The sequence below is a fragment of the Musa acuminata genome, chromosome BXJ3-4 (assembly GCF_036884655.1).
Source record: "Musa acuminata AAA Group cultivar baxijiao chromosome BXJ3-4, Cavendish_Baxijiao_AAA, whole genome shotgun sequence".
Classification (NCBI taxonomy): Eukaryota; Viridiplantae; Streptophyta; class Magnoliopsida; order Zingiberales; family Musaceae; genus Musa; species Musa acuminata.
The window spans coordinates 8134284-8150759 of NC_088352.1; the positions used below are offsets into that span (position 1 = coordinate 8134284).

Genomic DNA, 16476 nt, shown 5'->3' on the forward strand with positions numbered 1-16476 from the left:
GTATCAGCAAAGATTTGATGCTGTCTCTTCTCCAACAATACCAAGTGTGCCGATGAATAGATTAAAACCCTAGCTGGGAACCTTCCTGCCGATATAAAAGACATTAAGAAAAGATTTGGTGAGGTTTTATATTTCATGTGTTCTGTACTCCATTTTGAGCTTGAATTAAGAATCCACATGTTGTCACCAACCTCAACATCCAACCACTGGAAGAATTGTTTGGGTTAGATGATAGGTAGATTTATTTGGATTCAGTAGACAATTTTGAGTTAGAGTTCTGACTAAAGATATGTATGTATACCTTTGTCATCCCTCCTAATCATAAACAATGAAATTAAATCCTATGATACCAAACAACATAATCTGTTCATAGGTCTTAAACCACATGATTCAAAGTATTTAAACAACCCAACAATTACAATCTTTCTTCTTCTTCTTCTTCTTCTTCTTCTTTTTGTCTCCAACACACTACTAATATAAGCTACTGAGGAAGTTTCACCGGTAACTTCCACCGCAGTGGCGCGAGATCAGCTCAACGGAGCTGTTGGGCACGTGTCACCAGATGTGCGCCTCTGGGCACCTCCATCACGAATCACGGAGCAGTTGACAGCCGACCCGCGGAAGCATCACATGCCGACACCTTTTTTCCCCTTTTATTTTTCTTTTTTCTTTGCAACGAATAAGTATTTAAAGAAAGAAAAGAGAGCCTTTTTTTTTCCTTTGCTTTTATAAGATGTATTTACATCGTCCCATCTAATGCTTGACCGCCACGTGTCTATGCTCGTACTAGTGCGTCGCCGTCTACAGGGAGCGCCGAACAGCCACGTGTCCTCTGCTGGGAATAATCCATCAGCTTCGTGGTCGGTCGTCGCAAAAGCTCGATCAACGCTTCCGCCTGCTTAATTATTTTTTGAATTAAGTAAAATTAGATAAAAGAATAATAAAATTGACGAAGGAAGTGAGGTGAGGTGAGGTGAGGTGAGGTTACCGACCTTGTCCTTGGTCTTCTTGGAGGAGGACTGGGAGAGGGCGATGAGCGGCGGGATAGCGCCCTCGCGGATGACCATCTTCCGGTAGGCGGCGCTTTCCTCGCAGATCTCCAGCAGCGAAAGCATCGCCACCTCCTTCTGGCGCTGGCTTCCCACTTCCACCATCTCCACGAGCACCGGGACGCCGCCCTCCTCCACCGCCGACGCTCGGCCCTCCGGCTCCGACAGCAGCCGGTGCAGCACATACGCCGCCTTGTCCACCATCTCGGACTCCGGGTCGGCCATTAGGTCTAGCAGCGGGCGCACCACCCCGGCCTCGACGGCCCGGGCCTTGTTCTCCTTCGCGGCCAGGAGGGTGAAGAGGGCGGTGGCGGCGTCCTTCTTCCCGCGGGAGCCGCCGGTCTCGAGGAGGGCGACGAGGGGCGGGATGGCGCCGGAGCGGCCGATGACGGCCCGGAGGTCGTCGAGCTGGGCGAGGCGGAGGAGGGCGCAGGCGGCGTTCTCGCGGGCGGCGGGAGTGCCGGAGCGGAGGGCACGGACGAGGTAACGGACGGCGCCGGCGGCGGCGATGGGCCCCTTGTTCTCGTCGCAGAGGGAGAGGTTGAGGACGGCGGTCACGCCGTGCTCCTGCAGCTGCGGGTCCGGGTGTGAGAGGAGGGCGACGAGCGGGACGACGCCGCCGGCGCGGGCGATGCGGAGGCGGTTCTCGGTGCTGTGCTTGGCGAGGAGGCGGAGCTCCATTGCGGCGCGGCGCCGGGACTCGACGGAGGGGGACCCGAGGTCGGAGATGAGGCCGCGGACCTCCTCGTCGGAGTAGTAGTCGGAGGCAAGTAGGCGGCGGAGGGAGGAAGCGCCGTTGCCGGAGGCGGAGCATTCGCTGTTGCAGTCGCTGAAGGCGCCGGAAGAGCCGGCGCCGTCGCTGTAGCTCCGCCTCGCGTGGCGGCCAAACTCCGGCGGGTTCTCCATCAGCATCATTGCAATCGGATGAAACCCCCAATCCAACTCGAGAAGGAAGCGAATGATATGATATGCTTCGTTGCCTTTTGAGAAGAGGGTAAAGGAAGCATAGTATAGCAGTAGTATAAATAGGCCGATCGCCATGGCGGGGCTTTGGGAAGAGGGTAGACCGTTCGAAGCTCGCACGTGGGACCCAGGTGTCGGCGTACGGGCGTCTCCCTGGCGGGCGCACGTGGGGAGGCCCGGCTCGGGCGGTGCGGTTTAATCGCGTACGACCGATGACGGTCGAACCGGGTCGGTGGTTTGTTCTGCCCTTTTTAAGTGCAAGACGCTTGCGAGGAACGTAACCCCGGGAGACACCCACTCGCCTCCTACCCTTATCATGATTGGAGAGACACTTGAGGTCTGGCATGGGACCCATCGGAGCTTTTCTCAAGTCCATCATCCATTGCACTCGAATTAACCAAAGCATCGAGCTTAGATTTGATCCATTAGCTCAAACTTATTAACTGATTTCTTATCTTAACATCAAGTCTTTGGATTAAGCAGTGTGCTCATCTCATCGAGGGTTGAGTTTTATGATTATTTTAGGCTTGAAATGCAAGGATAGAAACAAAATTACTCAAAAGCATGATCTCTAATCATTCATTTTGGGTGTTTTTAGAGTGACCATAAGCATTAATCATCTTAATACATTGGAGCTTTTGAGTGGTACATTATTGGTTGAGCCTATAGGATAGTACCTTGTATCATATTATTGATTGAGTTGGATAGTACCTTGTATAAATTCGTTGTTAGGATATGTTATATGAATACTTATTTGTGTGGACTTTTGAGAGCAATGAGACTATCGTAGATCCTTTATTATATGACTATTCAAATCTTACAAAGCTTATTATTGTATTTTGTATTGTCTATTAAATATTTGATAAAATATCTAATTAGATCTCAAAGTTTAAAACTTCTACGAATATGTTTCTTCTTTTACAAATCCTTAGGATGTTGACGGACGAATGTGTCTCACGACTTAGAGATAAAAGTTTTATTCTAATACAATAATATATATTATCCGAGTATTGAATTGATAAATTTCTATAATATACCTCATATATATAATTAATTATTTAAAATTCATAAGTAAAAAATATAATATTACATGAAGAATCTATTATAATATTTTAATTATTACTATTAATTTGAGTCTAAATGTTTTACGTCATGTTGGAGCATTCATCGTGGAATCATTTTACATGTTTATTTATAATTTGGATGTTTGAGCTAAATTATCAATGATGATGGATCATTTGGTCGATCGGCCATTGGTATGGCTCCTAGGCTCACAAGAAATTATTAACTTTTCACGATAGGCATATCCGTACAATTATGTTCTTTAGGAGCATGTAAGCTCCAAAAGATATTTTTGAGAGTAAGAAAGATTCGACGGACTTATGAGTCATTGATTCTCATACTTCTCAATCAATGTGGAACTAAATGGTCATATCAATCAGTAAGACAAATTTAAGTCCATAAAATAATGATTGTATAATCTCTTGGGAATGTGATCGATAGTCTCTAAGTCTTTTAGGTATCTCAAATTCAATTAGTATGTACTTTTATTGAGATATGGTATTATATATTTAAGCAAAAGTTGAATTGATTGGGATGTAATTTGTTTACCTATGACATGGAGAGAAATCTAAACATATTAATTTTTTATGGATATGTTTCTACCTACAAGTCTGAGTCAGTTCTTCATCTATGATAATTTTCATACTCTTCATCTATGGTAATTTGACAATTAATTAATGCCACCAACATCTTCTAATCACAACGCAATTACTATTTTATTCCATGAGAAGAAGTGTTGTCCCAATCAAACTTTCTGCTTGATGAAATCTCAAGATGGATCGGAGAGCATTCGAACATGCAATTGTTACTGTTATCACAATTACTTTTATCGATATCATTTCGACTACAACATGATATGATGATTGGTGTTGCCACCGTGCGGTGGGCTAAGAAGAAATAGAAAGCAAGTGAGGTAAGTGAAAAGGCTTCTCGGGAACTCATCGATGGTGTTCGTGAATCATCAAAAATTAGAAGCCATTTCGTGTTTATTTCCAAGATTTTGAAGCTCGCTTGTGTGGAGGATGAGAAATCCGTGGAGATTACAATGATTTGGAATTTGATGTTAAATCTTCAAACGTTCTTCCACATCTCATTACAATGATTCATCTCCCATAATTCTGATTCGTTCTACTCCTAATAATAATAATAATTATTATTATTATCTTCTTCAAAGGTATAAACTAAAAGCTGGTAAAAATTTAAGAATCGCAGGATGAGATTTCACTAACATGATTTAAAATTTTTAATTAATGATTATATGTATATTTGTATGTATGTATGTATGTATGTATATATGTATGAGCACCGTAAGATTTGAGGTAATGAGTTGAGTAACTTTTTTGTGGCATGTCATAATTATAATGTCATATAAAAATTATAGAAAATAAAATATTTTTTTCTAACATAAAACATAACATATAATGTCTCATCTAATCTTGTGTTATTTTGAGATTTGAAAGTATTGTAAAAACTAATGTTCCATGTACATTAGAGTTCCATTGACGTTTTACGTGTAGATTTTAAATATATAAGATATAGACGTTAAAAATTAAAAATTTAGTAAGTATCTATAAAAATTCATATCATCAAATAGGAGACATCGAATTAATTTGTTTTGAAATTGGAATTTTCGATATCAAATTTCTAATTTAATTTAATCTTATTATTGAGTGCCTTGTGGAATTGAAATCGAACGTATTATTATTATTATTATTATTATTATTATTATTATTATTATTATTATTATTATTATTATTATTATTATTATTATTATTTCTTGTATCGGATGACGAAGCCGACACTTGTATTGTGCATGAATGACAATTAATTAATGTCACCAACATCTTCTAATCACAACGCAATCATATGGCACCAAAAAAAATAAATCCACCTCCATCGTTAATTTATGAACCAATTTGATTCAATAATTGTTTTAAGTACTCTAAATCTACATCCATCGTTGGTTGGATGATTATCACATTATTATTGATAGCAAACCCCACAAACAATACTTGGAGCTTGTTTAATGGATATATGAGTTAAGTCTTTTTTATGTGTTCTTTCCTTATCACACCATCAAGATTTGTACCATGAGATTTATATGTGACTAAATATTATGTGTTAGCTATCTTAAATAGTAATAATTTTGATAGTTTATCATAAGTTATTAGTTCATCTTCCCTATTTATCTTTCGTAAAAAAAAGAATTATATCATACATAATAATAACAATAACAATTCATAATGTTTGAACTATAGTGTATAATACCGAACTTGGTTTAGATGTGATAGATCACGTACAAACATGAAATATTTAAATGTTGAACAAATCATTAGACTTGGATTAACTTTTTAATTAAGGATGGAGAGTTTAGATCGCTCGAATCTAATCGACTTTTAATATCGATATGATGAGTATTAATCCATGATTATTAAATGAGTGAGATATAAATATTAACGCAAATCAGTTAAAGGTGATAGAGGTTATTCGAAAGAGATTTAACATAAATCTTTTGGTCAAGATCGTTCTAGTGGTAAGAAAAAAAAAAGATTTAATGTTGGTGATTTCCTTAGAAAAAAACTCTTATTTTAGATTTTTTTCAAATAATATTCTCTTTTGATTGTTCTCAAATAGTAAATTTCATGTATTCTTTATGAAATTTAAACTAGTCATTATTAGCCACAGTAAAAAAAAAATGATATCTTTTCTACTCTAATTTGCATTAAATATGAGCTTTAAAATAGATTCGTATGTATTCCATTGAACATCCTCAATAATGGAATTGCTAAATGTTATTTAATATCGTTTCATTATCAGATTTATCACTATCATCTCCTCCATCCACTAGAAGTATTATATTTTAATAAAAGAGCTAAAGTGCTTATTCCTTTTAAGCATCATAGATTTGAAATAAGAATATCTACTTCATCAATATCGATAAAATTTATTATATAAAATTCAACAAATCTCAATCATAATTAATGAAAAATATTTTTCACATTAAGAATCATTTAAGATCATGACTATCGAAGGGATCGATTCAAGAGATAAATCTAACATCAATAAGTCCCCCAAGAGATCAACTTGGCTTTCATTTCCTATTTTTTTCCTCTTAGTTATATATAGGATAGACATGAAAGATTGAATCAAACTCTTGTGTTCATCATCTTGGTGGCATCTCCACTTACATGAGTATCAAATTGGTATCATGGTCTCTTACTCCAAATAACAATAAATAACAATTATAATATGTCGGGAGTGCATGATGTATGTGTATTCAAATGATTCGTGAAATGTCACATCAATATCATCTCACCTTGGAAGTATCCGAGTAATGGAGGCTAAATGCTGCCTCAAAGACTACAAAACCAAAGACAGTGCCTCCTCATCTGACTCCATCGATCAATCCACAATTCCCACTGCAGTGCCTTCCTCATCCTTCCCAACTACTAACCCTAATGGCGTTCATAGTTCTCCCACTATACCATCCTCCCCACTCACCAACCACTTCATCCTAATATTCTATTCCCTATCTCCCAAAATATGAACTTTCATAATATATATATATATATATATATATATATGTAAAAAATATTTACTATGGGAGTCATCATATTAAGTTATTTATGAGACTCGATACATTTATAATCTTCTTTCAATCTTTATCTCACACATAACCCCAAAAAAAATAAAAATTCCTCCTTATATATATATATATATAAAGATAAGAACAAAAAGAAAGATAAGGAGGATATTTCTACTAGGAAATAAACATATCATGATGTTGAAGGATTAAAATGATCACCGATTTTATAGATTAAAAGCTTTAATCCGAGTCAAAATAATGCAAGGGTTCATATGACAACATCAAATGGCATGGGATCCACTTGCCACCATCTCCGCCTTTTGTTGGTAAATGAACGCAATGCCACCGTAACCCTCCAATTAAGATTGTCTCTATAAATTTAGCTATATTTATTTATACATGGAAAGTAATATTAATGATTTTAAAGAAAAAATAATATCAACTTTCCATGTTATTCTCATTTCCAAACCCTCTTTGCTATCACTATCTAATAAACTATTTCCTAACATATTTCTTTCTTTAAAAATAATTTTTTGGATTTTTTTAGTTAAAGTTAATATTAGTTAAGTAAATGTCTATTTTTATAAAAAAAATAACAAAAACACTAATAAAAAAGAAAAAAGGATTTTTCACCCTTTTCTTGTGTCGAATAGAAGACTCGTAAGACTATTAATCCCTCGTAAAATAATTTTTTTTCTTTCATTTTTTCCATCCTTACTCAGTATTATTTTTCTTTGTATGTCTATTGTCTGTTACTAAGAACAGGATACAAGTAATGAATTCTGGACATCCTGCAAAATGAAAAAAAAAAAAATATAAACAAAGCAACTAAAAAGGTTTACAGATTTTTTTATCATACATAATTGTATGGATCAACAAACATTCGACATTTTTTACCAACTTGATGTTAAGGAATCTCTGTACTTAGAAATTCATTTCGTACAATTTTATCATCTTGATGTTAAGGAATCTCTGCACCTAGAAATTCATTTCGTACGAGTTTCTTTTTAAGAACCAAAAAACCTTGTGCCAAAATAGCAGATGCCAAGAAGAACAAAAGACCTTGGACCCGTAATAGATCTTGAAGCACTATTTCTACATCTCCCTGACCAAAGCCTCCCACATTGGGATTGCTCGTCAATGGTTGATCAAGCTTGATGGATTCACCCTCTGAAACAAGAAGTTCTGGTCCTAGAGATATAATATCAACCACTTGATGTCCATCCGACGTATCAACTATGGTTATTTCATATCCCCCTTTTTCTTTACATACTATTTTGTTTACTATACTTGCTGATGTAGCATTATAGATTGTATTATTACTTTTGCCACCATCAGGAGAAATCTGACCTCTTCCTCTGTTCCCACCTATGTATATGGGATACTTTAAGAAGTTAATGTTTTTCTTCATAGCAGGGTCGGGGGAAAGAATTAGAAAGACGATTTCACTATATTTTTTATCGAGAACAGGACCTATCACAATAATATTTCTTTTATTGGGACGATAAATTTGAAAAGATAGATTTCCTATCTTTTCTTTCAACTCAGGACAAATACGATCAAGGGAGGCTAATTCGAATCCATCGAGTAAAATGAGAACAATCGCCACATTCAAAGTCACCTTTTTACCATTAGCAATAACTTATTTCAGTTGCTTATCATAAGGGATTCGAACAACTACTTCAAATATAGTATCAGGAAGCACAGCTTGCAGAATTTCAATACCCACCGGTTTATTAGCTAAATGACAATTGGCACATATAATTTATCATGTTGCTTCTCGTGGGTATTCATAACCCTGCTGCGCAAAAATGGGATATGCATTTGAAATAGATGCCCGAGTTATTACATATATCATGATCGATGCGGAAACGGATCGAGTCATCTTTTCCTTTACCCAAGAAAAAATATTTTTATTTTGCATGTCCAATCATTGATCCCGAAAATTCTACAATAAATTAGATAGGTAGCTAGTATAGTTCCCTATACATGAGTCTGTCATTGTACTAAAATAATTATACTGGAATATAAGACGAATACCTTGAACAAATAAAAGTATAAAGAATTAAGTCAAATTGAAAATACTTTCTTTATACATAAAGAAAGATTCTGATTTGATTGATATAATAAGATCAAATGAGTTTTTTATACATTTATTGAATGATAAATTACTATACATGTTAAGGAGATACATGATTTAAAAAAAAGGAAGATCCAATATTTCACAATTGTATCTAGAATAACTGGAAAAGTAGAAATATAATTTGATAGTTATGATCCAATCCAAAATTGTTGTAGACCGAACTAATCATTAGTTCCCAACCATGGGTCGAGTGAAATCCGATCCATAAATCAGTAACTAAAAGAATAGAAAAGGCTTTTATTGTGTGTTATAGAGAAATTCAAAATAAAACAATCATTTAGAATAGCGAAACGGCTTATATTTATCGAGAAATGCAAAATGATATGGAGATCATATTCATTGTGTGCTTTAACTAATTGTATTCTTTCCTTGTGTATTCCTATATGAAGTTTTTGTATATACGTTTTCGGGTACTCCTTTATTATTTTGTCCAATAGTAATAGTTCTTCTAATTCTATGAATCTTTCCAGAATGTTTTTCTCTTGAATATGATTCAAACAAATTTTGGATTACCTGGTATTCCACCAATTAGTAACCCAAGGTTCCAGACATTTATTAAATAAGAAAAAGATCCGGGCAAAAATAATATATGCGAGATATGGGAGGGAGGCCGATGCTTTCTCTTTTTTCTTTTTTTTTTATGAATTGAATTGTTAATGAACCTGCTTCATTTGTTGACTCTATCTGATCTGATATTTATTTGAAGCACGAGTTGTATAACAAGGTATTGACCTATGGGTCTATTCCTTTCCTATTATTGTGTAATAATTTTCTTTTATTTAGAAGGAATATAGACATAGAATAAGAGTCCTTTTCGGATGAAAATGAGAAAAAAAAGAAATAAATATTATTCCAGATATCTCAATTGGGCAAATTTGAACCAATTTTATTTTCATTTGTTCCTTTCGATGAATACTTAGAAAACCCGATGAATACTTAGAAAACCCAAGTAATGAATCGAGTTTCGAGACAAAAAAACTCCTCTCGATCAATTAATTCTTTCGAAATGTTTCACCATCTAACCAGAAAATGGTATCAATTCCAAATCTTGGGCTTAGAACGATGAATTCTGTATTACAAAATATATGTTCAGATAGATTTGATGAATTTATATCTATACTTATTAGATTAGATTAGTTAGTTAGATTATACCTTTTTCTAGTATAAAAGAATGAAGAAACTTCAGTTGTATTAAAAGAGGAATTAGCAAGTTCCTTCCCTGTACTCCACGAGAAAATATTTATTCTTCATTTTATTTTTCACTTTAGTTCGTTTCAAAATACTTCAATTGGTACGCGCAAGAAATAGGCTAATTTAACAGCTTTTTGTTCAATTTCTCGTGGAGTAAAATTTTCATCAATACGAGTCAAGGGAATGGCTCCTTGGTCTCTAATTTCCATATAAAGGACACGATGAGGATAAAGACCCTCTTTAACTTCTATTCTGATTGATTGGATATCTCTCGTAAAGAAGCGAAGGAAGATGCGATGACTTTTTCCAGAAATCCCCAACGAAAAATACACACTATTCCTTCTTTTCAATCGAATCGATCATAACCGCTACCTACATTTCATGAAATTATGCACCACAAATACGAGCTAATGAATAGACCTACGATCCCATAGAAAGACATCATGATCCCTTGTGGAAAATAAATGATTTGCTGAGATGGAAATACGGATATCAAATTCCTACCAAGATAACTGGAAGTTCCAACCACTAAGAATCTCAGTGAACCTAAAAAAAAATATAGACCCATTAAAATTACTCGTTTTTCGAGATCCCGTTATAAATTCTATCCATATATGTTCCGATCGTCAATTCATACTATACTAAATCCAGTTGCATTCGATTGGAATTGAACGAATAACCCAAATAAATTTGACTTTACCTTTCTTGATCGCGAAGTAACTTTCATCAACTAGCACTATTCTGATGTGAAAAATTAGGAAAGTAGTTGATTAGATACATTGACTTTCTATTTAAAATATTCACTAATCTATTTTGAACCAACTATATTCACATATATATATATATATATATATATATATATATGCAAATATCATATATCCTCGTAACAATTCTTTCATTTGTGTGTTCGGAAAGATCCACATATCATACCATATTACACGAGATAAATATACGTATTATCATCCAATGTTAAAATAAATTGATAAGATTCGATCCTATTGGGTCTATACAATCTTATTTTTTTGGACATGAAATAAGGAAACCATCGAAATTACCGGAAATATTAGGCCCACTAAACGCACAAAAATAGAGGGTAAGTCGGGATTTGATTATTTTGGGCGTCCTCGACCGAACACAAGCTTTCCCTTCGTGGCCATAAAAAGCCTTTGGATAGAGAGAGAGAGAGAGAGAGAGAGAGAGAATGGCGGTGGCAAAAGGGGAGATGGAGGCGACGGCATGGGGGAGGATTCCATAAAATGGTGTCGCCAACGAGGACGCATCTTCGGCGAGATTCAACACCTCTGCTGTTGCCGCATATAACAAGGCCCGAGGCCGCAGATTTCGGCCGCACTAATCACACGCACCTTCATATACCCACCCCTACGTTCCGCCCCCTCGTTCACCGCCTGTCATGGTCGAATGCCACTCGTTGCGCTGCTGTGGAGACATGTTCGCACCGCCAACGACGAAGCTAGGGTTCCGCCACGCCGTGGTTCCTGTCGGGAGATGGGGCGGGCGACGGAGCGGCCGGCTGGAATTGTCGGGTTTGAGACCTTCGTTACTTCGGATCCAGGCGGCCTTGCCCGGACAGGAGTCGTCGCCCGAGTCGGCGAAGCGGTGCTGTGATTCCTCTGCTCCAGGTGCCACTCTCATCCCCACGGTAATAGATCGTTCGTTCCCTGTTGTGTCTCCTCGGAGGGCTACCTACGGAATCTAAAGCCCAAAATGACACCTTTTTCTTGTGGGCAGATGCTAGGAACGCCCCTCTGCGTAATTATCGCGAGCGGCGCTTCACTTTTTGAAGCTTTTGTTTGTGATCTTTGATTTATTTTGTAGTTATATAGGCTGCCGGGGTGGTAGCATGGGGCGGTTCTCCGCCAAAAATGTTGTCGGCGACCCTTGTTGTCGTCTTGTACGTCATCCAATTTGGCAATTGTCAACGAAGGTAAGAATGTTCAGGTCGGTTGATTGTGGACTTGAGGAATCTTTGAATTCCGAAGGTAATAAATTTGACTTGAGAGACTAGAGTTCATACGATGATGTCCTAGAAAATAAAACTTCAGTTGTTATGGTGTGGGGCAAAATCAATTAGAAAGATTGCTGGAAATCGTAAGATGCATTACGTAAGTGTCTATGAAAGTTGGTATTTTTTTACTGGAGTAAAGTTTTCTTGGAAATTTATGTGCTTTGAAATGTTAAAAATCTGATTTTTCTGAGTTAAATTGCCTGAACGATTAACGTTTTGTCGGAAAGGCATGAAACTTCTCATGAGTATGACAACGTGATGGATCATTATATTGGAAACTTGTTTTTGTGACTAGCTTCTGCACTTTGTAGAAATATTGAACTTTTTTGGAGTTCTATATATTCTTGATTCAGATTGTTGTTAAGTTTAATTCTGAAACTGACTATAGGTTCAAGCTACCTTAGACTACCTTTGATGTATGTATAGGTAGATACCTTGTTCTGAGGTCAGCTGTTACAGGATAAATAAAACTTGGTTCTTACTGGATTTTTGTTTGTTAAAATAGGAACATCCAGCTATGTGTTGTCCACCGTTGGAAATTCAACAAACATCTTATGGCATGAATGTCCAGTTGGAAAACGTGAAAGGCAGAAGTTATTGAGCCAAAAGGGATGTGTCATATGGATCACAGGTCTCAGTGGTTCAGGTTTGTCTTAATGCTCTAAATCACTTTTTGCATTTTGTAAATAGCTTTTGGAGATGGTATTTTACCAACGTGATTGTGCCTGCTTTGGATAATGCTTCTTGTTCAAGATGTGCTCTGTGTATCTATCTTAACTTTAGTTTTGTTGCATACATTTTCTCTAAGTTTCCTTATGTTCAATTCTCATTCAAGTGACAGATTAGCATACCTTCATATGTAATATATTTTTCATATAGCTATTCAGGCCTTAAATTCTGATCCAATTATACTTTGCTGGTGTTTTCCATCGCCGATTACAGGATATTGCTAGAATGTAGTCTGATCGCACCTCTAACACAATCCGACACATTAAATAAATATTAGCACTAGATCATGTTGATCACTATATTATATATACACAAAGATTAAATCATGACTGCAAATTCTATACCTTTAATAATGCTAAGATGTGGTAATCTAGCAACAAAATATCAAATTGACATTCATTCTGTAGCATGATATTTCCATTGTAAATGGTGTTTGAAACCTTTTTAATAATAAGGATCCCTTTTGAGGTTATATGATAGCAGTCCTTAGTCCTTACTGCTCATTATGTAAAACAAAGGCAGTCCTTTTACTCATGTTTAATCTTTGTCACAACCAACTTAACATAATTGAGTCCAAGTTAGATGCTAATGAGTCAGGAAATATGCTTTGATATTAAAGCATCTATGTGTTGTTATCCACATCTACCATGAATTTGTCAAGTGCAGTTTTTAAGCAAGTCCACACCAAAAATTTTAATCATCCTGTATGCTAGGAGAAACAAACTATTATGAGCCATCCTGTATGCTTTATACTGCGTAGGTTAATAGACTAATTAGTCTACTAGATACAATGTTACCTTATTACTAATAATTTTCAAATTCTGTTGTAGTAGCTAAAAGAAGAGATGTGTTTGGTTCCTATGTAGTGCAATGTCACCAGCGACGTTTTTGCCATTATAGCTCTTTTAGTATAGGTGCAGTTTTGTTAGCTTTTACTTGTTCTATATTATATTTAAGCAATCCCTCAAAATAGAGATAGTCATTTACTTTCCCCTTTACAGTCCACTGAATTTGGCATATAAATTCTATAGAGCATATCAGTTAAAAGTAATATCAGGGTACAATGCATTTGTTTCAAGATTTTGAAATTATCTTGCTTGTGGGTCAGATGTTGGACTGTTCTTATAACTTGCACCTGTTTCTATGTCAATGTATCTTTTGCTTACGGGCAAAGATGACTACACTCTCTTAGAATCTGTGTTGTGTATTAACTGTGTATTCATGTTCTAGGTAAAAGCACTCTTGCATGTGCTTTGAGTCGAGAGTTGCACTACAGAGGTCATCTTACTTACATCCTTGATGGTGACAATGTTAGACATGGCCTGAATCGAGATCTTAGTTTCAACGGAGAAGATCGTGCCGAAAACATACGCAGAGTTGGTAAGTTTCATTGAATATTTTCTTTATCATTAAAATCAGTGATAACAAGTTTGTCCATTTAAATCATTTGGCTTGCTTAAGCTAGTTGCTCCTGGTTTTTCTCAGTGGATTATGTTTTCTGTGTTTCATTTTGTCTATTCGAAGCACCTGATATGCTTATTATTCAACCAAAACATAACATTCACTCCTGTGGGATTCTAAAATATCATTTGACAGGAGAAGTAGCAAAACTATTTGCGGATGCTGGTCTCATTTGTATAGCTAGTTTAATCTCTCCATATAGGAAGGAAAGAGATGCCTGCCGTGCAATGTTATCAGATTCTTCATTTATTGAGGTTATTGCTCCTTTGTGGCGACTTGAACACCAAGTATATGATGATAGCTGGCTTTGTTGTCTAACAATACCAAGTTATTCAGGTTTTTCTTAATATACCTTTGGAGGTCTGTGAGGCAAGAGATCCAAAAGGTTTATACAAGCTTGCACGAGCAGGAAAAATAAAAGGTACACTCACATTTGTTAGGATTTATGTATACGTAGACATATTGCATAATGCCTAGACCTGAAATAAACACTTTGAAGAAAATACACTTTATTCTTCATAATTAGAGAATCCTTTTGACTTTGCTTGCAGGCTTTACCGGGGTAGATGATCCATATGAATCACCCTTGGATTGTGAGGTAAGTGTTGGTCATTATATATTAATTCGAGATGTTTTGTTGTATTCTAATACATGTCTAAATTTTCATGTTATATACTTTGGTGTTATATATGGTATTATCTTCTCCAACCCTTATATACAACTAGCAAAATTGCATCAATTATTGGGTTGTTTTTTCATATTTAATTGGAAGAATTTGGCTGTACTTTTATTGATTGGGATGCTGATGAGAGTTTGACAGTATCTTATTGAACCTGCTGGAGTTTCAACAAATCAACAATTGATCTAAGAAACTTTGATTATGATATGTGAAACATAATGAGTGTTTTACTTTTCTTTTTCCTTCAATTGCTGGAGTGTTTTGAATTGAACCGTGACAAGTGATTGGTCACATGCTATTTTTTTCAATTCTTTTGGCTCATTATATTAGTGGTGTTCATGGTGTGTCTAGTCTTGATACAATGAATCATGAAATATTTGCATACTTTTAGTAGGATAGGAGATCAACTAATCGGCATCTTCAATTGGCATTATTCATGCGATCTTCATGTGATTATATTTCATTCTAAACCAGCTTGATCAGTTGAAACTTATCCTGTGATGACTCACCTACTGTGTTTCTTTATGACCTTGATCACATGATACCATTCCCTTCCCTTTTCATCATTCATTTGCTTAGTATTTGGAAATTCTATTTGGTAGAAGCGACAAGCAGCATCAAATTTTGTCTTCTGGCTTTGATACTAATTCATAACCTAACCTGTTTTCCTGTAGATTTTATCAGCATAAAGTTGTGACTGCTTCTTTGTTGAGATTTAAAGTTATTTATTCATTCGATATGACTCTGATATTGGCCTCTTACTCGTTTGTTTCTTGCCCTAACTGGTTGTCTCAGATAGTAATACAACAGAACGATGGCAAGTGTCCTACTCCAAAAGCTATGGCTGAGCAAATCATTTCGTTCCTCGACAACAATGGGTTCCTGCAGGCTTAATGTGACCTGCTGTGTCCACAACTCGTGGACCGAGCGAGATGTCAAAATAATTGCTTGTCTGTAGATGATCTCTCTGTCACATTCTGATGTACAAGCACAGTTCATAAAGTCAGATTATTTCTAATGTTAGAGCACTTTGGGTTATTACTGACCCATCGAGCATCTTTATTCAGATAGGTGAATGCATTATTACGTAAGTAGTAGGTCTCGTATTTGAGATCGCTTATGATCATCATGTAAACACTATTCATTATGTTCTCCAAATTTATGGAAGTAATGTTGCCATATTCCAATGTTATTCTAATGCAGTAGTGTAAAAGGCCTCCACATAATCATAACATTGCTGCCTCACTGTAAAGTAGAAAGATATCCAACTAATAGGTTGATGATCCATAGTGTACCCAATGCATGTGAAGATGGAAATGACCAGCCATCGTCATCGCCTCATCAAACTTGCTCTGTTTGGTAGAGTCATCAACATCAGCATATTCCAAAAATACCACTAGCAAGAAACAAAGCAGCAGTCCAAAGTCACCAGCAGAAACTACATTTTTTGTCAACACAGAATTCTGAGCTCTGATATCTTCTTAAATTTGTTTTCATCAAATTCATCGTCACTTTAGAAACTTCCATGTCTCAACAATTCATACAATTATATGAGTGCGGCTATGCATGCTTCAATCAGCACGCAAA

The 16476-nt window shown here is 36.2% G+C and overlaps 2 protein-coding genes across 2 annotated transcripts; one reads left to right on the top strand and one right to left on the bottom strand.

The window, feature by feature from the left end:
* Positions 1 to 372: 372 nt before the first annotated feature.
* On the bottom strand, positions 373 to 2105 carry LOC135636319 (U-box domain-containing protein 4-like). Its single transcript, XM_065147994.1, has 2 exons — positions 993 to 2105; positions 373 to 895 (listed from the first exon to the last, which is right to left on the bottom strand). The coding sequence occupies exons 1-2, from the start codon at positions 2088 to 2090 to the stop codon at positions 776 to 778; spliced, it is 1218 nt and encodes a 405-aa protein (XP_065004066.1). The 5' UTR covers positions 2091 to 2105; the 3' UTR covers positions 373 to 775.
* Positions 2106 to 11146: 9041 nt separating this feature from the next.
* Positions 11147 to 16068, top strand: LOC135634824 (adenylyl-sulfate kinase 3-like). The gene is made up of 7 exons (XM_065145461.1): positions 11147 to 11634; positions 12526 to 12666; positions 13980 to 14129; positions 14346 to 14464; positions 14547 to 14631; positions 14762 to 14808; positions 15685 to 16068. The coding sequence occupies exons 1-7, from the start codon at positions 11406 to 11408 to the stop codon at positions 15781 to 15783; spliced, it is 870 nt and encodes a 289-aa protein (XP_065001533.1). The 5' UTR covers positions 11147 to 11405; the 3' UTR covers positions 15784 to 16068.
* The last annotated feature ends 408 nt before the right edge of the window (positions 16069 to 16476 follow it).

What these genes read in the sequence shown, in the direction of transcription:
- LOC135634824 (XM_065145461.1), top strand. Translation starts at nt 11,406, where the DNA reads ATGGTCGAATGCCACTCGTTGCGCTGCTGTGGAGACATGTTCGCACCG. An exon ending in CGAAAACATACGCAGAGTTG is followed by an intron (nt 14,130 to 14,345) that starts GTAAGTTTCATT and finishes ATCATTTGACAG; the next exon opens with GAGAAGTAGCAAAACTATTT. An exon ending in AATCACCCTTGGATTGTGAG is followed by an intron (nt 14,809 to 15,684) that starts GTAAGTGTTGGT and finishes TGGTTGTCTCAG; the next exon opens with ATAGTAATACAACAGAACGA.
- LOC135636319 (XM_065147994.1), bottom strand. Translation starts at nt 2,090, where the DNA reads ATGGCGATCGGCCTATTTATACTACTGCTATACTATGCTTCCTTTACC. An exon ending in CCAAGAAGACCAAGGACAAG is followed by an intron (nt 896 to 992) that starts GTCGGTAACCTC and finishes ATAATTAAGCAG; the next exon opens with GCGGAAGCGTTGATCGAGCT.